Source organism: Eucalyptus grandis, chromosome 8 (genome assembly GCF_016545825.1).
Source record: "Eucalyptus grandis isolate ANBG69807.140 chromosome 8, ASM1654582v1, whole genome shotgun sequence".
In the NCBI taxonomy this organism is placed as follows: Eukaryota; Viridiplantae; Streptophyta; class Magnoliopsida; order Myrtales; family Myrtaceae; genus Eucalyptus; species Eucalyptus grandis.
The window spans coordinates 56,341,794-56,363,493 of NC_052619.1; the positions used below are offsets into that span (position 1 = coordinate 56,341,794).

Consider the following 21,700-nt stretch of genomic DNA (forward strand, 5'->3'; position numbering starts at 1 on the left):
GCAATCATATCATCAACATAGACTTTAATCTCCTTATGCATCATATCATGAAATAATGCAACCATGGCTCGCTGGTAGGTTGCCTTTGCATTCTTGAGTCCGAAAGGCATGACTTTATACTGAAAGGTTCCCTACGTGGTAATAAATGCAGTCTTTTCCTTGTCTTCCTCCTTCATCCTTATCTGATTGTACCCAGAAAAACCATCCGTAAATGAGAATAGTTCAAAGCCAGCAGTACTATCCACAAGGACATCTATGTGTGGTAATGGGAAATCATTTTTTGGACTAGCCTTATTCAGATCCCGATAGTCAACACAAACTCGAACTCGACCGTCCTTCTTCATCACCGGCACGATATTAGCCACCCATTCAAGGTACTGTGAGACTTCAATAAACCCCACATTCAAAAGCTTCATCACCTCTTCCTCTATCTTCTTTGAGAGTTTGGGCTTAGTCCTCCGTAGCCTTTGCTTCTTAGGTGGCACATCTGGATTAGTAGGTAGGCAATGCTCCACGATTGACGGGTCTAGTCCAGGCATGTCAACGTAGGTCCATGCAAAAATGTCTTGATATTCCTTCAGTAATTGAATTAGGCGCTCAGCCTCATCTTTGGGGAGACTCGCCCCAATTTTTACTTCTTTGGCTTCTTCAATGTCACTCAAATTAATAGTGACGGTCTGCTCAAATGTGAGAGCTTTAGCTTTTTCATGTTGTTCCCAGCTATATTGCACTTCAATGGAGTCTTTGATCGAGTCTTTAGGATCATCATCATTAGCACTTGTTGCAGTGGATTGGACCATTTCTACATCTTTGCATGCCATAGGATTGTTCCTGAAACATGAGGTAGATAAATTAGAAAGACAAACAAAGTAATCAACATCTTTGCTTTTTTTTTTTTTAAAATCTTTGGCAAAAACATTTTTTTGGAACATTTTGACATGAGGAGGCATGATGAAGCCTAGGCCTCAGAGTTCTCCTTGGATTTTTCTTTTCTTTTATCGGTTGGATATCATCACCGGGCTAGTTTGGTGTACCTCATCATGCCCTCAAAATAAAATTTGTAATTTCATTGAAATTCATCAATCGATTACATTTATTGAATGAAAAAAAATGCAACACTCAATTAATAAAAGAAGAAACTGAAATCATCATTCAGAAAATAATAGAAATTCCCACGCAAGGGAATGTGCAAAAGCAATAAAATAGTTACTCTTGTGGGCCAAGGCCCATCTCTTCAGGGGTCCTTCATTAATGGCCCCTATGATGAGGTTGTCGAATAAGCTTGCAACTCCTTCCAGCTCATCAGCTCATCATCAGGGTTCTCTGCTTTCGGGGGTGTCGGATCATCCATGCCACCCCATCCATCTGGGACTATCTCACTAGGATCAATGTAGTAGCTAGGAGGGGTTGAATACTTCACCAGGTAATCAAACTTGCCACTAGGCTGCCCCAAAGTGTCTATCACTTCCGCTTCTTCATGCATCATTCTTGGAGGACCAGGGAATGTCTCGTGAATGCTCGGGGGTAGTGGGTTTTGCCTCCCTCGCCCTTGGTTAGGTGGCGAGCTCCGCCTTTCTTGTCTTCGTCCTTCAGAACTTCCCCCACCTTGTCCATGGTACCCTAAACCAGCAGAACGGAACCTTTGAGGGGCTTCAATGGGGCTTCGAATGCCCTGACCATTTCTCCCAAGACCATTGCCAGGGACAAAGCCATTCCCAACCATTACTCTTCCCACCATGAGAGTAGTATCTGATACTTCAAGGGTAGGTGGTGATGAACCCTAAGAAGCATGTATGGTGGACACCAATTCGAATGAGTGGTAATTTGATTCAAACCGTGAATCCGGTTCTACATAGGGGATAGCCGTCTCATGATAGATCCGGTGGTCTTCCTCACCATACACGGTGACCAACTTCTTTTCGATCACAAATTTCACAGCTTGATGTAGACTTGAAGGTACTGCTCCAGCAGTGTGTATCCAGGGACGACCTAGCAAGAAATTGAATGCAGTAGGGATGTCTAGCACTTGGAAGGGAATGTTGAAGACGACCGGCCCTATTTGGACATCGAGATGGATTTCCCCGATCACCTCCTTTTTTGTTCCATCGAAAGCTCGCACCGAAGTCTTCGCGGCATGTATCCTTGACGGGTCTACCTTAAGATGGTGAAGAGTGGCCAATGGACAAATGTTCAGAGCGGACCCATTATCGATGAGCACTTGGGACATATGAGAAGACTTGTGCTTAACGGATATGTAGAGTGCTTTGTTATGTCCCCTGCCTTCGAGAGGGAATTCCTCATCAGAGAAGGCAATCAAATCCTTGAGAAGGACCGATCCCATGAATTCTTCCAGCTTGTCTGCTTCCACAATCTTTGGCACACGGATTTCACTCAACACCTTCATTAGTGACTTTTGATGCACGGGGGACGTCATCAAGAGCTCGAGTAGGGAGATCTGAGCAGGCATCTTTCGTAGTTGGTCAACCACGTTATACTCGCTTGCTTTGATTACGGCCAGAAACTCCTTAGCCTCTTCATCGGTGACCGGCTTTGCAGGTTGAGTAATGGCTTGACCATAAGTCCGTCCAGACCTTGTAACAAGGTCCACATCCAAGTCATAGGACCAAGGCACTGCCTTATTATTGACATACTCATACGACTGAGGCACCTCTATCACTATCTCTTCGTCAAATGCATCCTCTAATGGGGGCATGTCTTCAAGCGAAGGATCAACCTCTTTCTTGTCATCATCAAGTGTAGCCTGCTCCTCCTCCCAATCGATGATGAGGTGGGAGATAGTAGAAACTATACAGTTATGATCAGCATACACAATGATGCCATCATCCACCATTTTGGCAACTCTTTCTCTCATCACCGATAGAGGGACGTCTTCCTGACCTCGGTAATACCTAGCTCTCACTAGCCTGTTGTAGGCATCTGCCACGTGCACCTTTGAGTTCCTGATCCGTCCGACTTCAAGTTCCAGGATGGCATTCACTGTACCCTCATGCTTTGGTAGCGGATTTTTTTGAACGTTCGGCCGAGCAGTTTGAAATGAAAAGGCCTTTGTATCTAAGAGATTCTGGATCTTGTGCTTGAGGGTGAAACATTTATCAGTTGAATGCCCCAGTTCACCATTATGGTAGTCACACTTCTTCGTCGGGTTGTAACCACGAATGCCTTCACGGTTAAGGCACTTTGGTTCACTAGTAAGCAAATCCTTCTTTCGGAGGACTGTCAGTACTTGGGATGGAGACCCAGGGAGAGGGGAGAACTGCCTTCTATTATTCACTTGGGTGAATGATTGACGGCTAGCGGATTGTTGTTGTCTTGGGTTCACCTGTATAGCCAGGGCACGTTTGGCACTTTCTTGGCTATAAGCCACATTTACATCCACGGCCGCTTCCTTCTCCTTCTTGGTAGAGAACCTTTTAGTAGATGGCTCAGAAAACCATCATTCCCTTATCCCCATCTCGATCTGTTCTCCTACAGGAATAAGCTGATTAAAGCTCTCAACATACGTACTGGCCATTCGATTACGGAACTCAGATGGAAGGGTCTTCACGAACAACTTCATCAACTCCTTGTTGGTAGGCTCAGGAGTAATTTGAGCCGCCAAGTTTCTCCATCTCATAGCATATTCTTTAAATGACTCACTCCTTTTCTTTTCCATTCGCTCCAGGTCTTCTCGGGAAGGTGCGATGTCCATGTTGAACTTGTACTGTTTGAGGAATGCGTCCGCCACTTCGTTCCAGGTTTCGAGGAGGTTTACGTTCTTCATCACGTACCAGTTTAGTGTGGGCCCGGTCAAACTCGCATGAAACGATTGGATCATAAGGGGCTCATTTTTTACATGCTAGGCCATGCGTACGTGGTACATTTGCAAATGAGACTTCGGACAAGATGTCCCGTCGTACTTCTCGAACTCTGGCATTTTGAACTTGCTCGGCATTTTAACCTTCTCATAGATCGAGAGGTCAAACGGGAGTGAGCTTTGAGACTCCTGTAGCTGTCTCACTTTCTCTTCTAGCTTTGCAACGTGGTCATCCTGATCTGTCTTGGGAACCATGTCATCTTCTAGCTCGGGCATTTCGTCATCACTCATTTGGGCCCTATTTGCTTGCCTCGGGATTATTATCTCGGGGAGAGCGGGTGGAGGAATCGGGTTCATTTGGAGGGATTGGAGTTGAGCTGTTACGAGCTGCAAGGAAGCGGCTAACTATTTGAGTTGATCTTTCACAAAGGACATGCGATTGCGCATCTCGTTTTGGTCAGCCATCTTAGCCTTTGATCGCGTAATAATGGGAGAGCGCGGAGGATTCGTTATACATGATGGACTAAATGAATACACATAAGTACTTCATATAAAACAATGTCGGTCCATGACGAAAGTCTAACCGCTTTTATTCATTATTAAAATTGTTTGACATTAATAATGTAAAGAGCTTGCAAAATCTTAAACTAATCAAGTAAACGACTCAACTTCCTAAACATTAAGTTAAAGTAAAAAGATTGAATAGATTCAAGCCACTTTATTTGGCCTGATCTATAAACATATGGGAAGCCAATGCTCAACGTAATTGCCTCTTCTCCTTAGCGTCTTTCTTGGCTTGCTCTTCAAGTTCTTCAATCTTCCTCTTGTGATGATTAAGCTCTGCTTGTCGAGTGGGCTTCTCGGTCACATCTGGCACCTTTGGGAGATACTCGGTCGGAATCTTGTGCTGACGGATGTATCGAGCCGTGGCATAGTAAGTCTTCTCCTTCCCCTTGAGCTCATCTTCAGGTAAGCTCAACTTTTGTTCACGACATGCAATCCAAGCTTGTTCAATACAGCAGAGTTCCTTCTTGTGATCGCCATCCTTAGCAGTGAATTGGACTTGGAACAAACCCAGCTTGAGAGGGGGCGGTAGATCCTGCACAACTCGATATTGACGAGCCACTCGGAGTGGGTAGTAGGAAGTGACACCGGTGATCCCCAATAGCGGGATTGGCTTATCATCCCCATGAGAGAGACATGCTTTGGAGACTTGGAACCATTTAGCATGCCATAGGAAAATCTTGGTATTCGGATTTTTCAATAATTTGACCCATTTTGAGTAAGAAAGATTTGGAGTTCGATCCTGATGATTTTTAAATACTTCGATGGGATGATGGAAATCAGTGACATTAATAATATTCATGCGAATATTGACCTTACTCATATGAGAAAAGAACCAGATTTGTAAAAGCTCGATTGGTGCACGAAAGGTTTTATCTTCATCTTCCTTAAATCGGGTGAGTGACAAAAATGTTTCAGCTAGAATAGTATTGACAAAACTAATCTTAGCACACACTTGCTTGACCACCCATGCGATAGATGGATTAATGGCGCCCTTACGAAGAGGGAAAATAACAAATCCAAAAAAAGCTAGGAGGAAAATCCTACTTTTTAAGAGAGTGTTAGCACTAGCAAAAATTTGATCTATGAAAGAAAAAGACATGCGAGACAATTATCTTTCAGCACTCTTTTTATCAAATTCTTACCCATCTTAAGAAAATTTGACAAAATTGATTCTGGTTCTAATCCGATGGGTGGATTTATTAATTCCAATTCCAAGGGTTTTCCTATGGCAATGCTGTATTCTTCGAGAGTCGGAGTCAGCTCATGCTTACCGAATATAAATGTTGATGTTCGGGGGCTCCAGAAATGAGCAAGTGCTTGCATGACGCCACTCTGGACATCAACGTCAAGGAGGGGAACAAGGCGACCAAGTCTGCTCTCTACATAGCTTTGGCCCTTGTGGCCTAGAAGATCCCACCATGATTTGAGTTCAACCTTTGGTGTTGGCACAAATCGAATGTCGGATTTTCCCATTGTTTATAGACCAGGACTCGACCAACCTAATGTCATGGACCAACCAAATACATAAATAAATAAATTTCAAGAGTAAAGGATAGTGAGCTTACTTTACCATACGATTAAAGCAACCACATAGACAAACGCATGAAGTGTGAGGCTCGATTTCTATCTAGACGGGCTTAGCAAAGTGGAGTTAAAAGGGTGGGATGACTTAGTTGCAGCCTCGCATACCAAGTCAAGTCCTCCTAACTCCGGCTCAGTCATGAATGATACCCCAATGCGACGCAGCCTCGTGGGCAGAGGTAAACATTCTTGACACCAAGAAAAACTTTCGGGATTGAGTTGGGCAACCTCTATTACGTGGCCTTGCGGTCGAAGTTGTATCCAACTCAATACCATCCTAAATATCCTAGTGCAGCCCAGGTCCGGCGGCAGGTTGTGTGTGCAATAATGTAATGTTGAATGCAAGACATGCACAACAATTTAGATCAAGCAACACTTCAACATGAAAATAAACCATACATTCCTTCACCTCCCTACAAAATAGAGGTTAACAAACGCTTCCCCTTATACCTCCCAATCTGCAAAAACATTTAACACCTTAAATGTTAGGGATGTACTTGGGATCCTCGTTGCCAAACAAAAACATTTTTTCAAAAGAAAAGAAAAATTGGCTTAAGTCCACTAAGAGTTTCTACTCAAATCCCCAGCGGAGTCGCCAAGCTGTCGCGACCAAAATTTTTCGGGTGTGAACCACCTAGGGTTTGGCTAATGGATTGTTAAGCCTAAACTTAACTCAGGCTCTCCCAAGCCCATACCAATTCGCGACTTAGGTTCAAGTTCTTAACATGCAATTGATTTTTTAATCAGGAGTCGTCACTAATCTATTTTTTTTTTTGGTGGGTCGATTAGAAACCCAAGTAAAGTAACGGGAGTTTCACTTTACTCCTACGAACCAGAGACTATGGGTACAGGGACTTGGTTACACTAGATTTCTCTAATGCTATTTCGGTACCATTCTTTTATTTTCAAAAAATGTTTTTGCAGGCAGCTTAAATTGATTTTAAATTGATTTTCTAACATGTGAGGTGATCACGCTGGTGCGCAATCCACCAATTTAACACCTAGATAAACAATAAATAAATTGCAAAAACTTACCTCAAAGCAACGAAAGCATCTGCAATATTAACTTAAAAACCGTATCAACAACCCTAGATATGGTTTCTAATTACCACGCAATTTCTTTTTTTGTTTTCACTTAATTAATGAAAATCATGCAATATGCAATGCAATATTAACTAAATGACCTAATTCTAATGACATGCAATTTCTAGTTAAATAGGCCTAGCAAAAATACTAAATGACATACATCCCAAAGTGAATCTAGCCCTAATGACGTGCATATGACATTGTTTTCTTTTTCCTAAAAGAATGCATTTGATCATAAATAATAAAGCTAATTTAACCTATGACATTTTTTTTTATTTTTCAGGTGAAATGTGAAAATTACCTAATTAGATTAAGATCCTATTTAATTTATATTAGGAATTAGGTTGAGCCAAATCCTAATTTAAACTAAAACATTATCTTAACCTAAATAATCCTAAAATGCAATATATCTAAAAAATACCTAAACTTATAACAAATTAAGAAAAAAATATTATCTAGAATTGAACTAAGTGCAATTTAGTCCTAATATGCAATGACGTGCAAAATATGCTTTAACACTACATGACATGTATATGATGATTTTTGTTTTGTTTTTGTTTAATTTCGAAATTAATAATTGCCAAATAATTAAACATGCAATCCAAATTAAAAATCTAGCAACCTAAATTGATTGATTTGATTTTTATTTTTATTTTTATTTTAAAATTCGAAATAAGATTCCTATTCTAAATATGTAAGCCCTAAAACATGCAATATTATAACCCAAACACATTTCAAGATAAACAAAGCGATCATGACAAGCTAAACCAAGGATATCACACATCATTCAGATCATAGGTAAAATTTCGTTAGTAAAATCAATAAATTGATCTTAAGCCTTAAAGATCAAAATATCAATTTTATTCTCGCTTGATTAATTACTTCATCTAAAGCCTTATAGACGAAATAAAAAATCCAGGCGCGGTTGCAAATCAAGTGATATGTTGGAATTTCCAATCACATATTAAAGACTAATTATACTAAAAAAACAAGATAAAGTAAAATAAAATAAAATAAATTTGAAAGAAAAAACTACCGATGTGCTTTCTTTTTTTTTTTTTTTTTTTTAAAGCAAAGATGATGGTTGCGCCGGTAAGGGGATTCGTCGGCAGCGGACTCCGGTGAGAGCAGCAAGGGTAGCTACCGGTGAGGGACTCCGCGAAGTAGGGCGACGGTGAGCAGCGGGCGGGGGCTCCCGGTGGCGTCGGGTCGCGGCGGGGACAGCCACGCGGCGGCGGCGAGTGTTGGGCGGAGGCGAGCAGGGGCGGTGTGGTCTCCGGGTCGCGGGCTTCAAACGGTGGGGCGCTGCAGGGACGGCAGGGGGCCTCGGGCAGCTGGTGCGGCGAGGTCGGGAGCGGCAGGCTTCGGAGCTCCGGCGTCGGCTGGGCAGGAGCGCGATCGTCGGGGCGAACCTCGCGAGCGGAGCAGGGGCGTTGCAGTGGCGCGGCTTCGGCGAGGGCGGGAGCGCGGTTGTCGGGACGCTTGGCGTTTGGTGCTGCTGGTGCGGAGCGACGAGGAGTGGCGAATGGAGTGGCTGTGTTGCTGCGCGTCAGGGGCGAATCCGGCGAGGCGACGGTGGCGGAGGCGCGGTGGTGCTCGGGGAGCGGCGAGACCGGTGGCAGGGCGTCGTGGGTCGCTGGTCGAGTCGCGTGGAGCGGGAGCAGCAGGAGCGTCTCGGCGTCAAGGCAGCTGCGGCGGCAGCCCGGCGAAGGCGGGGCAAGTGGAACGGTGAGGGAGACTCGGAGAAGATGATGAACAAGAGTTTTTTTTTTTTTCTCTCTCTTCTCTCACGTCACTTCCTACGTCTCCTCTCTCTGTCTCATCTCTCTGCTGTATTTTCTTTTTGACTTTTGACTTCTCCTTTCTCCCCAAAACAAAAGAATTGATTTTCTTTGGGGTCTTTGAGCTTAAAAACCCGAAAGAAAAAACACTCCTCACGTTTTTTGCTCTGAAAATTCTTTCTTGAATTCACTCTCGAATTTTTTTGAAAATCGCCCCCCTCATACGAAAAATGAAGCTATCTTTTATACTAATTCCAAACGGCCGCTTTGTATGGCATTTTTCGAGTTTCCATCTTTTGCCGCATTAAATCAAAGCTGCAAATCAGAGCATGATTTCGCAATCAGCTCGATCTTGCTCAGATTTCTTCCAATTTGCAAAATTCTTGCCTCTTATTCACTTGATTTTAAATTGCTTCTACATTTAACGAAATCCAAATGCTCATCAAAATTTCAAATTTCCATGCATAATCAATCAAATAAATTTCCCCTATCTTTTTCATTTTTTTCCTTTTATTTGTTCCAATGCAATTTTTATTTTCCCTATTTTCCTAGATTTGCTAAAAATAGGTGTCAACAATCTTCCAACAAAAAATGCATAATTCACTATTTAATTCTTAGTGATCGGAAATGAATCTTAAATTAGTGATGTATGATCGTGGATCGGTAATGTGCTGGCCACGAACCATACGGATGGATTAGATGTCGACTGGAATGAGCTCAGGGATAGACTTGGCTATTTCATCACTAATTTTAAAGTCCATGAGTGCCTTGGCTTAGTGCTAGGCCTTGGCCAGCCTTAAGATTGGCCTTGAATCGATTGAAAAACAAACAACCACTAACCCTTTAGGCCGACTGATCATCTAAGGGAATGGTTTGGTTGAGCGTTGGACACAATTGTCGAACCTCGGGTGTATGTGATTCAGTTTTTCGAGGTGTATCTAATGATCTTTTTCTCGGCTTCGAAACTAACTTAGACGATGGAATTCTCTAGACCACATTCTTGATGAAGAAAATGACAAAATTGAAGAAAACTCTAGAACACCCTCATTAATGAAGGAGGTGATGTATTCTTTGACTTTTCAAAAGTAACGATGAGGTTGAGGATTTTCTTGATGGGCAAGAAAAAGATGGCATACACATGGACCAATTGGAGAGCGATACATGAACTCCTCATAAATGATTGAAGAATCTAGATGCCAAGTTGGCAACTTTGATGGCATCTTATCCAAGCTTCATTAAATGTTCGTTAAATGTGGGGTACAAGTGGTCCACTGAAATGGTGAAAAGCGAGCCATCATCGATGATGCCTACAAGCTAAATTTGCTAAGTGTGACCTTTTAGGCGTCCAACTCATTCCTTAGGCGCAATAATTAGACAAATAGACTTGCCAACTAAGGATCTTAAGTGAGACACTTGGAAAATTGAGAATGGACCATTTAGCTCGATAATGATGACGCCGAGTAGTATAAATGGGAGGACCCCTCCTCATTTTTCACCATGCCATTCACTTTATCATTTACTCCTCCATTTTCTTTTTCTCGGCCTTACATCCTCAATCCCTCAAGCTAATTTAAGTTAGTCTTCAAGGTTCACCAAGGTAAGTAAGATTCCTCTTTTTTCTCTACGAAGTAGATCCCATTGTTGAGACTAGTTAAGTGCTCACCCATGAAGCCATGGGTAGTGTACAATGTCTTTTGTTGATCTTGCTTGCTATAGGACATGGCCGTGTGATTGAGTCATTTATGTCCGGAATGAAACTGAGGTTCGATTGGATTGAGTTCATCACAAGACAAAGTCGCCAAGCCATAAAGCCTTGGTTTTGTCATGGATAAGATGCCGGGTCCAAGTCTCGCTTCGTGTGGAAATCGCACGAGATTGCAAGGTCAAAAATCGACATTGAGGCATGTCAATTTTATGCCTTGATCGATATGGAGATCGTCCAAATCCACGAGGTCTTGGTAAGGCACCAAAGCATGCCGATTTCCATAGTTCAAATGGACGCGGGGCCATTGTACTTGGCGTTGGATCAAACTACGAGTTGAGGCTCATTCAGGATACATGTTTATTTACATCGGGTCAAAGCTGAGGTCCATCAAGCTTGGGATCGTCACTTAAGCAAGGTGTACCAAAGCCTCAAGGTCTTGAATCGGTATTGAGGCATACTGTTTCCGAGCCTTGTTCAGTGCGGGGATTGATGCTAAGTGATTGATTCAAGTTACGGACCAAAGACTGTTCCCGACATATTTGCTAATGAAGTATAGGAAATTCATGATACATATGAATGAATGAGCACACCTTCGGGTCATGCATGTGTCAGTTAAGAGAAAAGATAAGAACCGACTTGTATGATGCATTTATGCATGTACTTAAAGAGAAAAAGTGCCCATCACCACACATCGTTGGTGGTGATGCGTTGTTAATTGAATGAGATGCCTTAGTTGAGTCAGGATGCCTGGGTCTTGAACCCAGAAGCCTTGAGAAGCTAGCAATGAGAAGTCTTGGTCGAGTCAAGATGCCTTGGTCGAGCTAGGAAGTCTAGCTAAAAGTTGGAAGCCCCAGTTGAGCTGGGAGGGCTTGATTGAGCCAGGATGATGCTAAATGAATTTGCATAAGTGCCGGTATATGCATAAGTATGATATGTTGATATATTTATTGATAAGCCAAATGTAAGTATGCATTGAAGCATGTTGCGATGGACATTTGCATGTAGTCAAGGGTAGCAACAAGTTTGCTATTGATGTACCATCAATATTGTTTGCGAGTGTTGTACTTACTAAGCTTCGATGATGAGATGCTTTCCTAGTAGAGAACTAGGAATTTTACTTACTAAGTTTCCCCAAAACTCACTCCTTTATCTTTCAGTTTTGTAAGCATGAAAGTCTTATGTTAGTGTTGAGAGCTGCAATCATGCTAGAAGAGATAGGAATTCTCTTGGCCAAATGGAAAACTTATTGAGTGATGCAAAAAGAAAAGAGGGCCCGTAAAGAAATGGTTTGTAAAAGTATTATTTTAATATAAATTAGTGTGTTTTGTGTGATGTATTCCCACACTTCTAGCTATTGTTTGTTTGGGGAGTTATTTGTTTACGTTTTCACATGTGCATGATAACAAGATAAAAAGAATTGGAACATCGACGAGCTTGGGATGTCGTGAAAATAACCCTTGTTGGAGTTGGGATTGTGACACCTTGCACTTGCCCTCACTCACTTTAGGCATGGGTGGCTACTATACCAGCCTATCCTGCGGTAGCCAAGACCGAAATATCGACATGGAGTCTATCTTCCCCACCATGAGGCCTCCTAATCCCACCTCTAATTTTTTCTTCCTGAGGTGGAGGGAATAGGGGGTGACATTGCGGGTCTCCCACCCCTAAGCGGTTCTCCAACCTGTTTCTTTCCCATGAGCCTTTTAAGGACTTGCTCAGGTTCATAATTCGAGAAATTATAAGTACCAAAAGAAGTTATTCAGTTGTCGGTCGCTCTTCTCCTTGCATGAAGACCGGAGGATTTTTGTGTGGATGAATTGGGCTGTTAGACATGTCACAACACAAACTTTGTTACATCAATTTGCTCAATTTGGATTGTGGCCATTATTATATGTTCGGTTCACAAACAAGCAGCATTGATGCTACGTATAGAAGGATTGTACCTCTCAATTCCTATGAGCAGATGCATTACAAGACTACACTGCTAAAAAAACTTATTGAGATCCCTTGGATAAACGAAATCACGTTGAAGGTGCAAAGTTTATCAGTAATTAAGCGATTGGACAACCGCTTTGAAAAACTAGTAAAAGTTCAATTAAAATCGATATATCATGCAATAGGAGCCTAGATTGGAATCCGAGTGGACAAGTATGTTCTATCTGATAACTGCTTTTGTTAGTTTGATAAGAAACGGACTTGCGAATTAGGCAGGAACCATTCTTTTACATTTTCTGTTAAACTAACCTTTAGGACTGTTTCTGGCACTTAACAAACAAATAAAAATAAAATATATTGCACACTCGGATTCCGCACCAATCTACTCAAATATATTTTTATAATTTGTTAACTAAAAGAAGCCGACTCGTAAAGGAGATACAGCCTGGAAGGGACAATTGATTCACGTCACATTTTTAATACCTGAAACCGACCTTCGATCCTGGAAAGATTGTTTGGGATTCATATATAGGAGCACGAGGTTTTTCACTATAGGTGTCCTCAAATGCTGCCTGTCCATACATTGGAAAGGAGCTAAAAAAGAAAAGAAAGAATACTTTGGTGGTCGAGGAAGTTCTATATGTGCCTTTATCCAGGTTATTCACTAGGTGTCCTCAAATGCTACCTGTCCATACGTTGGAAAGGAGATAAAAAGAAAAGAAAGAATACTCTGGTAATCGAGGAAGTTCTATATGTGCCTTTATCCCTTGATATTTTTTTAAGTCTTGGACTTCATACATGGAAGAATCCATGTCATAGAAAATTCATGATGCTAATGAAACTTGAGCTATAAGAGATGAGGGTACAATCCAGCTTACTTGATTAAATGTTCTCAATCATCAAAAGTTAAGCTCTCGATACGAGAAAAGTTTTATTTCTAATGAGTATACATACTGTTATTATTTTCAAAATCATGTGCAGATATGACAATCTTTAATTTCTCTCTAATTATCAAATTAAGGACGTGTTTGATAGCAATATCAAGTGTGTTCCATCACCTATGATAACACAAAACTCAATCAATTGTTTTGGGTCTAAACCACTTCATGCAACTAGTAAGGAAGGGATTACTAAATTAATTAAGTTATCAAATACCCAATGAAAATTAAAGTATCACTAATGACATTGCAAAACCTTTTTCCAATAATGTTCCCTATTCCATGCTTGGTAAGAAATAAAAACAAGGGTGGTGTGTTAAGGAGTGATGCTCATGAGTAAGTATTAGGTCACTATAACTTCTTATGATTTCAAAACTCAAAATGATATTAGCTTCTCCCAAGTCCTTCATATCAAATTTAGATGTCAAAAAGCATTTCATTAAATCACAGTATCAATGATTTTAAAAGAATAAGCATGTCATCAACATATAAGCTAATAATTATAGGTTCACTATCAGCAGTTTTTGTTTATACACATTTATCTACTTCAATAGAGGAAAATTCATTGTTGACTAGAACTTGGTCAATTTTCTCATTCCATTATTTTGGTGCTTGCTTTAGGCCATATAAGGCTTTAAGGGGGGAAAGTGTCATAAAAGTTCTAAGCCTATTGCATTTATGTCAATTTTATTCTAAACATTTTATTTATGCCAATTTAGTCATAATCATTTGACCTAGTGTCAATTCAATGTATATATTTTGATCTAGCACTAATTCAGTTTTTTTAAGCTATTTTTGGCCGGATATTACTGACGTTGACTCTAGTAAGCCTATGTGGCATGGTGGGTGTTAACTTGGATAACTTTTAATATTATTTTAATATTTTTTGAATAATTTATTCATTTTTCCTTTTCTTTCTCTTTTTTTCCCCTTCCTCTTCCTCCAGCAGACCTTTGGCTAGCCTCGTCAGATCTAGCGAGGGTAGATCCTTGTCGGCCATGGGATTAAGTTGGCACTAATAAAAGGTTTATGACTAAATTAGTATCAACGTAATAAGTTTACAAACTTTGTTTTCTTAGCCAGGAAGAGTACATTGCTCATGTTACTAATGTTTAGTGTGGGATTCTAATTCAACAAGACCTATCTGCTCTCGACATATCCTTAAATTTGTTGATTGAAAATGCAAAGTCGGAAAGGTGATTCAGCTATTGCAAGAATCAATTCCATCCATAGCATATTCCTAATATGTACTTTGAACCAATCTTAAAATGATATTATACGGTGTATAAATAGGAGTATAATGTGTTCACATGTATCTACGTCAGGCAAAGTGGAAAAGAAGAATATACTTTTTGGTAATAAAGTTTTAGAATTCGTTGATATTTTGGACTGTGCTATTATTATGGAAGGTTCTATTCTTAGCATAAAAAATCATGATGCTTATAAACTCAAACTACAAGAAAAATGTGGGCATGACTCCATTGCACTTCATTTACTACCCTCACAGTCCCAATTTGTCACGAGTTTGGCTCTGGAACTGTCTTTCAAAATATTCAGCAGGCGGCAAAGTCTCCAATAATTAGCATCACGCACGTGAAAGTGGAGGGTATTGAGCTTGTATAATAGTAGGACGCTGAGAAGGCATAGAGCAAGTCAATGCCATCCTATATTTTGAAGTACAGGAAAGGTGAAAATTCTTCAAAAATCAAAACTTTAGAATTCTAGAACTTTTCCTCTTAATTTTAGGACCAAGGTAGCATTTCCTAGCAATTACCTTTGGAAACCATCTGAATGTGGGTACTAAGAGCCTTCCTTTATTCCTTCTACATTGGCATGGCACTTTCCATGAGCTCTATATAAACTGATCTTCGCCTTCGAACTTGAACACAAGAAAGAAACCAAATCCAAAGCTTACACAAAACTTTGTTCTCTAGCTCACTTTCCTTCTACTAACTCACCTCAATGGCACCTCAGGGAGATCGCCTCGCTGATATTGGAAGGGAGGTTTTGCACTAATAGACATATTTTATGGTGGAGGAAAATCAGGTCCAGCACCGAAGAAAACATGCAATGTCCCACAGCAGCATGCTCCCATTCCCAACAACAAGAACATAATCGATAGCGAGAAGGCCGCCGAAAGATACAAAGGAGTGGTGGTCGTGGAGTCCCGCAAGAAGAAGAGGTTTGCCTGCTGATGTTTTTAGGTTCTAGCGCTGTAACCGGATGAACAAGTCCACGTCACTGTTTTCGTCATACCTGTCATTTCAAACTCTAGTACTGTCTTTTTTTAATTTATTTTATTTTAAACATTTGTTTTCTGGCCTTCTGAAGTTTAGCTGTGCACTAGGATGTGTCTAAGCTAGTAATTGGACTTGGGTTATACTAAACACCCCGCGTTTTATTTCTGTTTAGTTAGAATATCTATGATATAACTGTTTACTTGATTGGCGTGAAAAGAATATTCCAATCGTTTCGACAGTGGATGATCACAACTTAAATAACTTGCCAAAAACTATCCTAGAACTACGTGGCCCATTTAACACTCTGGTTCCATTCTTGAGATGCTCCTGCATGATTCTGTTCCTAATATTGACTAAGATTTGATAAATACTTGCTGAAGCCGGATCATCCAATTACGTAAGATTCGGTTGTACATCTAGCAAGCGCTTGCAACATATTGCAACATATAACTACACAGATGGACCATTCTTTGATTTATTGGTGCAATTGCATTTTTTTTTCTTGTCTAGGATGCTAACTATTCTCTAGGATCAAACGTCACTATTATTGTAGTGGAGAAATATGTCCTCTAACTTCCAAGATATGCCATCAATTATTCAGCTCCTATTCATAAATTACAAGTAGCAATCATAAAATGTCAGAGATCCGCATGTCAACAAGCAAAAGCTTCGACCAAAAAAAAAAACAAGCAAAAGCACGACCTTTACTTTTAGTGAATTTAAAAGTGGTTCATCTTAACCAACAGAACGAAAAGAATAAATGAAGGGAGACTCATGATGCACATGTGAGGTTAACTCTGGGTGTCTCAGCTCAATACGCGTAGATCTAATTTTTAAGGCTCACGGATTTCTCTTAATTATAAAGCAGTGCGCGTAATCACTTTAGCATGCTTTTGGATCCACTTTTGACTAGAAAGTTGGAATTTAAACTTTTTGCGTTGATGAAGTTTCTCCGATCTGTTGGTACCTGGTGGTGTGCAGATGAAGGTTAGTATTTGGCTACAAGCAGAGTAATTAAGCTCTTGAAGAGAGAATCATTTGACTGGGAGGTTGTGATAAGATAATCTTAAAACACTCAGAAAAGTTTCCACCGAGAGACGATCAATTTAATGAAGCAATAGAGTTGTTCCAGGCATGCCAAACCGCTTTACATCCCTCCAAAATCACGGAAGATCTGAACCTAGAAATTACAAGTACCAAAACAAGTGATTCAGCTGCCGCTTGCTCCTCTCCTTGCATGACGGCCGGAGGATTCTTTAGATGAGTCGAGCTGCTAAACATGGCTCAGCACAAACTCGTTTCCTCAATTTCGCTCAATTTGGATTGCGGCTATTATAGTGGGTTTAGCTCACTAAAAAGCAATATTGTCACTATAGATAGGATTGTACCTCTTAAATCTCATGAGCAGATGCATTATGACCTTACCCTGCTAAGAAAACTTATTGAGATCCCTTGAAGAAAAAAATCACGTTGAGTGTACAAAATAATTGATAATTAAAAGATTGGAGAGCCGCTTTTAAAAACTAGCAAGATCAACTAGGGATCGATATATTAGGCAATAGGGGTTTAGCTTGAAATTCGATGAGTTAATTACGTTGGAATCATTCTTTCACATTTTCTTTTACATAGACTAACCTTTATCAATGTTTTTCGGGACTTAACCAACCAAAAAAAAAAAAAAAAAAAATTAGTGCATACTCTGTGGAAGCCCATCGGGATGCTGCTGGTGGCTGGCTCGTCGTGGAGGTTATTCATGTCGCGGAGACGAGGGAGAAGGGAAGGTTCATTCCGATGGCTGCTTGGCACAATGAAACCCTGGAGTTACTTCAAATGGAAGGACAAACTGATTGATGAAAGGGGGTTTGGCGAAAGCGAAGGTCTTCCTAAAGATAAAAGTCTCAGACTGTTTGAAGGCAGGAGGTCAGTCACTGATGGGCAACGGCGAATGTGTCATTGGCGCACGCAGTGTCTTACCCAAAAACGCTAGAGTTGGGGAAAGCTTTGGAGAAGAAAATTTTCCGCCTGAGCATTTTAGTCCGTTTTGTCTGATCTGATCAAATTAGGCTTACAAAGATATCAGGTCTGTTTATCGAGACTTAGTACGAAGTCAATCGTAGTTGATGGTGTTCAGAATTGTTGACACCTAAAATTTGACGGCCCGTTTAGTCATTTATCGCATTAAAAAAATTAGAGGTTAATTTTATTCCTGGAAAAATATTAATTACATAGCATATAGATTTAGATGCATTTACTTTTAATTTGCATTTTTTGTATTTATTTATTGGACTGGTGACGGATGAGTTCAAATTAGTTGGACTGAGCCCACGGAGTGAGCAAGTTGGCCCAAGCTCATTTTTTTTATTGATCGAAAATTATGTAGTGAGAAAATAGATATTTTGAAATTTTTTGGGGATATGAATTTTTGGATAGTGCAGATGTGTGAAAAGCAAATATTGCGAATATTGCGTTTGGATACGGATTTCGAAAGATTAAAACCCTAACTCGTGGCCTATAAATAGGTTAAATGCATAAGGTTTTTAGGGGCCACACATTGAATATTCGGCCGCAAAAAGAGAGAAACATCCGGCCACGCATATTGATATACATTGCCGAGGAGAGAACGTGAGGTCAAAAAGTGTTTTTTTTCCCTTGTGAGTCTGACACACGAAAAGAAAGAAATCGCATGAAAGAGAGAGTGAAAGAGAGTGGTAGGTCAAATTCTTCAGTCATCTTTGACTGAGTGCCCCCAATCTCGACGCTGTTACTTCCCATCGTCTCGACAAGCTGCCGCACCGAGCCTGCTGCCCCTCAACAACGATCGGCCGCTGTTTCTCACCGTCGTGAAGTCCTCGCTCCCATGACGTGCTGTTGTTTCGTCTCCATTTGTTGCCCGTGACGAGTTGTTGGCCGTAAATCTCACGCTCTCCTCGATTCACCGCCGACCAGCCCATGACACCGACGGGTCGCTGCTCTATCTCGTGCCACCCTCCCATAGCCACACGACCAACACTGTGTGGCCCTCGACAATCCATGGCGAAGCACCAAATCAAAGGCATTATATAAAAGGAGAAGACTTGGCACTTTGGATGAAAAGCCATTGAAAATAGTGCAAAATTCGAAACAAAGGGCACACTCTCGGTCAATTGGGAGAAAGGAGACCACTCTGTCAGAGAGTGTCCACTCACACTCACGTTCAACACGAGGCTTCAAGGTTTTCCTGGAGCTCGAGAAAACCCAACGTTGCTAGTAGCACCCTCACCGCGAAGCCGCCCGAAGTTCCAGTGTGTTCTTTCTTTTCTTGAGACCGCAACACCAAGCATCGTTAACGGACTGAGTCAGATCGTCCAGTGGATTCCAAGAGGTCTCGCGGAGCCCATCGGGTGACTTTCGCCGCCACGTTGCATTACGAGTAGCCATTCGAGGATTGGAATTCGAAAACCAATATTTGAATTAAGTGAGAATCTTATCTATTTTGATTTTCAAATATTCCATTACCTTATTTGAGATATTTGTTGATGCATACGATTGAAATTGCCATTGAAATTTGGGATTGACAATTTGATTTTCGAGCCCAAATCTGACTCGCAATCTCTTGCAAAAATCAACAATCCGATCTCATGCCCGAGATTCGATTTGCGATTTAATTTTAAAATTGGTCAACTCGATCTCATGCGCGAAATATGGTTCGCCAATTTTTGGATATTAATCTTATCTTGTTTGATTTGTTGTCGTGTTGTTCGGATCAATTTTATTTTCATAAAAGGAAAAAATCTAAAAAATTCGAGTTAGGATTAAGTTTGTTTTAGAATGTTCCTCGTCTTAGGATTATCATGCATATTTAGAATTGCAATCTTATTTCGAATTTTTAAACAAAAGATCCAAAAAAGGTTCATTTAGGATGTTATTTTTTTTTTTTTAAATTTGAATTGCATGTTTAATTATTCGGCAATTTTAATTTCGAATTTTATAAAAAAAAAACACAAAAAAAAATCATCATCATGCATATATCATGTAGATTAGAGCATTCTTAAGTTAGAGATTGCTAGGTTAAGATAATATCTTATTTTAAAGTGAGATTTAGTCTGACTTAATTCTTAGTTTAAATTGGATAGAATTTTAATCTAGCTAGGTAATTTTTGCATCTTAATTTCGAATTTCATGAAAAATAAAAATTGTCTTAGAGTAGATTCATTTCATTCTCTAAGATAGTTTGCACTTTTTAGGAATTGAAATATCAAATGCACGTCATTTAGTTTTTAGGCCAATTTAATTAGAAATTGCCCATCAATAGAATTAGGTCATTTAGATTACATTTAATTATTGCATTTCTTTAGGATTTACGTTATTAATGTTATATAGTTTAGGTCGTGTTGCAACGTCATATAGCTTAGGTCATGTTGCCATGTCATATTAGATTGGAAGCATGCATTACATGATTCCCATTAAATAAGTGAAAAAAAAAAGAAATTGCGTGTTAATTAGAAATCATATCTAGGATTGTCGATGTGAATTCTGATATAACATTGCAGATGCTTTCGTTGCCATGAGGTAAGCCTTGCAATTTATTCATTGTTTTCTTGGGTGTTAAATTGGTAGTTTGTGCACTTGCATGAACACCTCACATGTTAGGAAAGTAAAATCAATGCTTGTCAAACATTTTTCAAAATAAAAAAATAAGGTACCAAAAAGGCATTAGAGAAATCTAGCGTAACCAAGTCCTCGAACTTACAATCTTTGGTTCGTATGAGTACTTAGGTGTCTAATCAACCTACAACATTTTACTTAGGTGTCTAATCTACCTACCATAAACTGATTAATGGTGACTCCTAATTAAAATCAATTGTATGTTAAGAATGTGAACCTAAGTCGCGAATTGGTATGGACTTGGGAGAGCTCGGGCTAAGTTTAGGCTTAGCAATCTATTAGCCAAACCCTAGGTGGTTCATTCGAAAATTTGGTCGCGACAAGAATCAAACCTCTATCCCTCCCAGTGTGGCTTTACAAAACTAATCAATGAATCGAGTCGTTAAAACATGTTTAAATGGACTAAAAGAGTCACGTTTTTTTTTTTTAAGTATTATTTGTAGATGAATAGGTAGGTCTTACTCGCTTATAAGACGAACATAGTTAAAGATGATAACCGATACTCTAAACTATGTACTTTGTGCATCTGTTGATATTCAACCAAGTCGTGATTTCCAGCCTTACTCTTCACGACAAACTGAGAAATGATAACGCTTAATTTTATATAAATTTAAAAAAGAAGGAGAATTAAGATCCATTTGACAGAGTTAATGCTTGATGGACATTAATAAGGTTTAAATTATACGGTTAAGTGGGAATTTGATTCCACACCAATCTACTGAACATATCTCGATAATTTGTTAACCAAAAGAGGCCGACTTGGAAAGTAGATTCAAATTGGAAGGGACAATTGGTTCTCAACACGTGTCCTAAATACTTTAAGCCTTCCTTCGGACTTGAAAAGATTGTTTAGGATTCATCAATAGACTAGAAGGTTGTCCAAATCAAGGGAGGGCGGTGATCGAGGAAGTTGTGGCAGCGGCTTCATCTCTTGACAGAATGTGTTCGTACAAGTGTCGAAATCAGGCAAAGGAGAAAAAGAAGAAGAATATAATCTAAGGTTTGGCAGTTGTAGCTATGCTTTATACTATACCTGCAATGATATGGAAGGTACTGTTCTTAGCATTAAAAGATCACCGTGCTAACGAAACTTGAACGACAAGAAGAGGTGGGGACGATTCCATACGACTTCATTATCTATCCACAGTCCCAATTTGTCAAAAGTTTGGCTGAGGAACCATTTTCGAGATCATTTGCGGACGAGAAAGGCCTGCTTAATCTCTCTCTCTCTAAGTACCTAGTTATTGAAGTCTACTAGTCATTATAATTGATGGAATAAGCTCCATCAGACTTGCTGCGATTCAACTGACCTCACTGGAAATATGTCATCGGGCCAATAAAACGCGGGTACTAGGAGCCTTCCTTTATTCCTTCCGCATTTCCGTGGCACTATCCACGAGCTCTATATA

At 40.1% G+C, this 21,700-nt stretch overlaps 2 protein-coding genes across 2 annotated transcripts; both read right to left on the bottom strand.

The window, feature by feature from the left end:
* Positions 1-1,258: 1,258 nt before the first annotated feature.
* Positions 1,259-4,105, bottom strand: LOC120287374. The gene is made up of 3 exons (XM_039300160.1): positions 3,879-4,105; positions 1,853-3,428; positions 1,259-1,780 (listed from the first exon to the last, which is right to left on the bottom strand). Exons 1-3 carry the CDS (start codon positions 4,103-4,105, stop codon positions 1,259-1,261), a joined length of 2,325 nt encoding a protein of 774 aa, XP_039156094.1.
* A 466-nt stretch (positions 4,106-4,571) lies between these two features.
* Positions 4,572-18,640, bottom strand: LOC120287375 (coiled-coil domain-containing protein 86-like). The gene is made up of 4 exons (XM_039300161.1): positions 18,441-18,640; positions 8,193-8,737; positions 6,413-6,420; positions 4,572-4,913 (listed from the first exon to the last, which is right to left on the bottom strand). The coding sequence occupies exons 1-4, from the start codon at positions 18,638-18,640 to the stop codon at positions 4,572-4,574; spliced, it is 1,095 nt and encodes a 364-aa protein (XP_039156095.1).
* Positions 18,641-21,700: the final 3,060 nt, after the last annotated feature.